Source organism: Zophobas morio, unplaced genomic scaffold, assembly GCF_036711695.1.
Source record: "Zophobas morio isolate AGI-343-1 ecotype UQ-CSIRO unplaced genomic scaffold, CSIRO_AGI_Zmor_V1 ptg000004l, whole genome shotgun sequence".
NCBI lineage: Eukaryota > Metazoa > Arthropoda > Insecta > Coleoptera > Tenebrionidae > Zophobas > Zophobas morio.
Genome location: NW_026972109.1, coordinates 2,006,924 through 2,008,657, shown reverse-complemented (window position 1 = coordinate 2,008,657; position 1,734 = coordinate 2,006,924). Strand labels below are relative to the sequence as shown.

The 1,734-nt window shown below is 38.8% G+C and overlaps 1 protein-coding gene across 1 annotated transcript; it reads right to left on the bottom strand.

The window, feature by feature from the left end:
* Positions 1 to 252: 252 nt before the first annotated feature.
* LOC135137018 (transcription factor BTF3 homolog 4) lies at positions 253 to 1,125 on the bottom strand. The gene is made up of 2 exons (XM_064066558.1): positions 1,019 to 1,125; positions 253 to 938 (listed from the first exon to the last, which is right to left on the bottom strand). The coding sequence occupies exon 2, from the start codon at positions 923 to 925 to the stop codon at positions 434 to 436; it is 492 nt and encodes a 163-aa protein (XP_063922628.1). The 5' UTR covers positions 926 to 938; positions 1,019 to 1,125; the 3' UTR covers positions 253 to 433.
* Between the last annotated feature and the right edge of the window lie 609 nt (positions 1,126 to 1,734).

The window sequence follows — 1,734 nt, the reverse complement described above, 5'->3', positions numbered from 1 at the left end:
AAATTTCGTCTAAGTTTTCAATAAATGACTAATAAATTTTACAATAGGCAAGATATAAACTTTATGAAACCACACTAACCCCAAATGTGTATTTCAAATTATACCTCAGGTCTCGGAACAAAACATCATAAAAATAATGTTGTAATTACGCCTTCCAACTACATTTTCATTTCTTGATAACAAAGACGTCACTAGAAACCTCAACCACAAAAAACTAGCCATTGCGACTGCGCTTAATTAAGAATACGAGCATTTGCATTAGAATATTTTGTATTTCCTATAAAATATTCTATACAAGATGGATGTTTAAATTTTAACGAAAAGAGATTTGGTACATTATTATTTGACACATTTCCACCAAACACCACAAAATGTGCCTCGAAAAATCATACAAACAAGAGCAATAAGATCAAGCTCACTAAGCTTAACAGAATTAGTTTTCTTTCGGCTTCTCCTCGCCGTCCTTCTTCGCGACTTCCGCCTTCGACGCCTCGTCGAAGTTCTCCACTAAATCTGGCACGTCCTCCTCGTCATCCGGCACGATTCTCCCCAACCCCGTGTTGGCGACGGTGCTGGCTAATCTCTTGAGCTGATTCAAACCTTCCGGCCCCAACTGACTAAGAATGCCCGGCAGCATTTCTGTGATTTGTTTGTTTTCCCCGTGTCCGGTGATGGCGAAGGTGTTCGCCGCCAAGGACGCTTGAGCCTTCGGGTTGTTGAAGTGGATAACCGTGCCGTCGTCCTTGATCATGTTGACTTCTTCGATACCAGGTATTGTGTTTACTGAGAGTTTCTTCAGGGAGGACTGCAGCTTCTTGTCGTCTGTGGCTTGGGTGGAGTGCACGACCTTCTTTTTGCGTCGTGGTGTGCCCTTACCACCGATCCTCACCTGTGACTGCAACTTCTTCAGCTTTTCTGTGTTCATTGTGACGGATGGTCTGAAATCGCGCTACGTTAACACTGCACAATCGACGGCTTGGAGAACGTTTATTCTGGGGATAGTTTTGCTGTTATTTACCAGTCTTTCTCTGTGGTGCTAACAAAGCACATGTGCTTTGAAACCGGTGCGACAAAAAGGAAGATGGTTGACTTCCTACTTGCGCAAAATTGATTCGGGTCAGCCCTGCTTGGCGCGAGATTCAAAATTGATGGGAAAATCAAGGTTGAATGGGCATGGTTCGCGAAAAATTAAAATGTGTCGCAGGTTTTAGGAAACTTTAGTGACTTTTAACTTCCGTTGTGTCACTTTTGCCACCTGGGGGTTGCATTTTTTGTTTTAAACGTTGCGAAAATGATGAATTACTGGTTGCCTACTTTCAACTCAAACCACAGTCAAACAAAACTTATCGAAACTATTTTTACTCAATTTAAAAATAGACAACAAACACACTATTCATTAAAGTCAACGACTGGAGAATATTCCGGTATAATTATAGTTAGTATCAGGGTGTTCACTAAATGGGGCTATTTTCTGACAGGTTCTCAAAGTGTCAAAACCGAACCCGAGTTGATATATTTATTTATTCGTTATAAATATATAATTTAATTTACATTAAATTTACTCAAAGTATACTCTTGTTTACTATAAAACTAATTTTCAAAATACTCGTTTCAAAGTCGAATTTTTAAAATATCTCAAAAATTGCTATATATTTCATTTTGGTGATTTTGTTTTTTTTCTTCTTCATCACAATTGAAATCGGTACAAATGAGAGAGAAAACTATTTTATATTA

Excerpts from the sequence above, each read along its gene's own strand:
- LOC135137018 (XM_064066558.1), bottom strand. The coding sequence starts at position 925 with ATGAACACAGAAAAGCTGAAGAAGTTGCAGTCACAGGTGAGGATCGGT.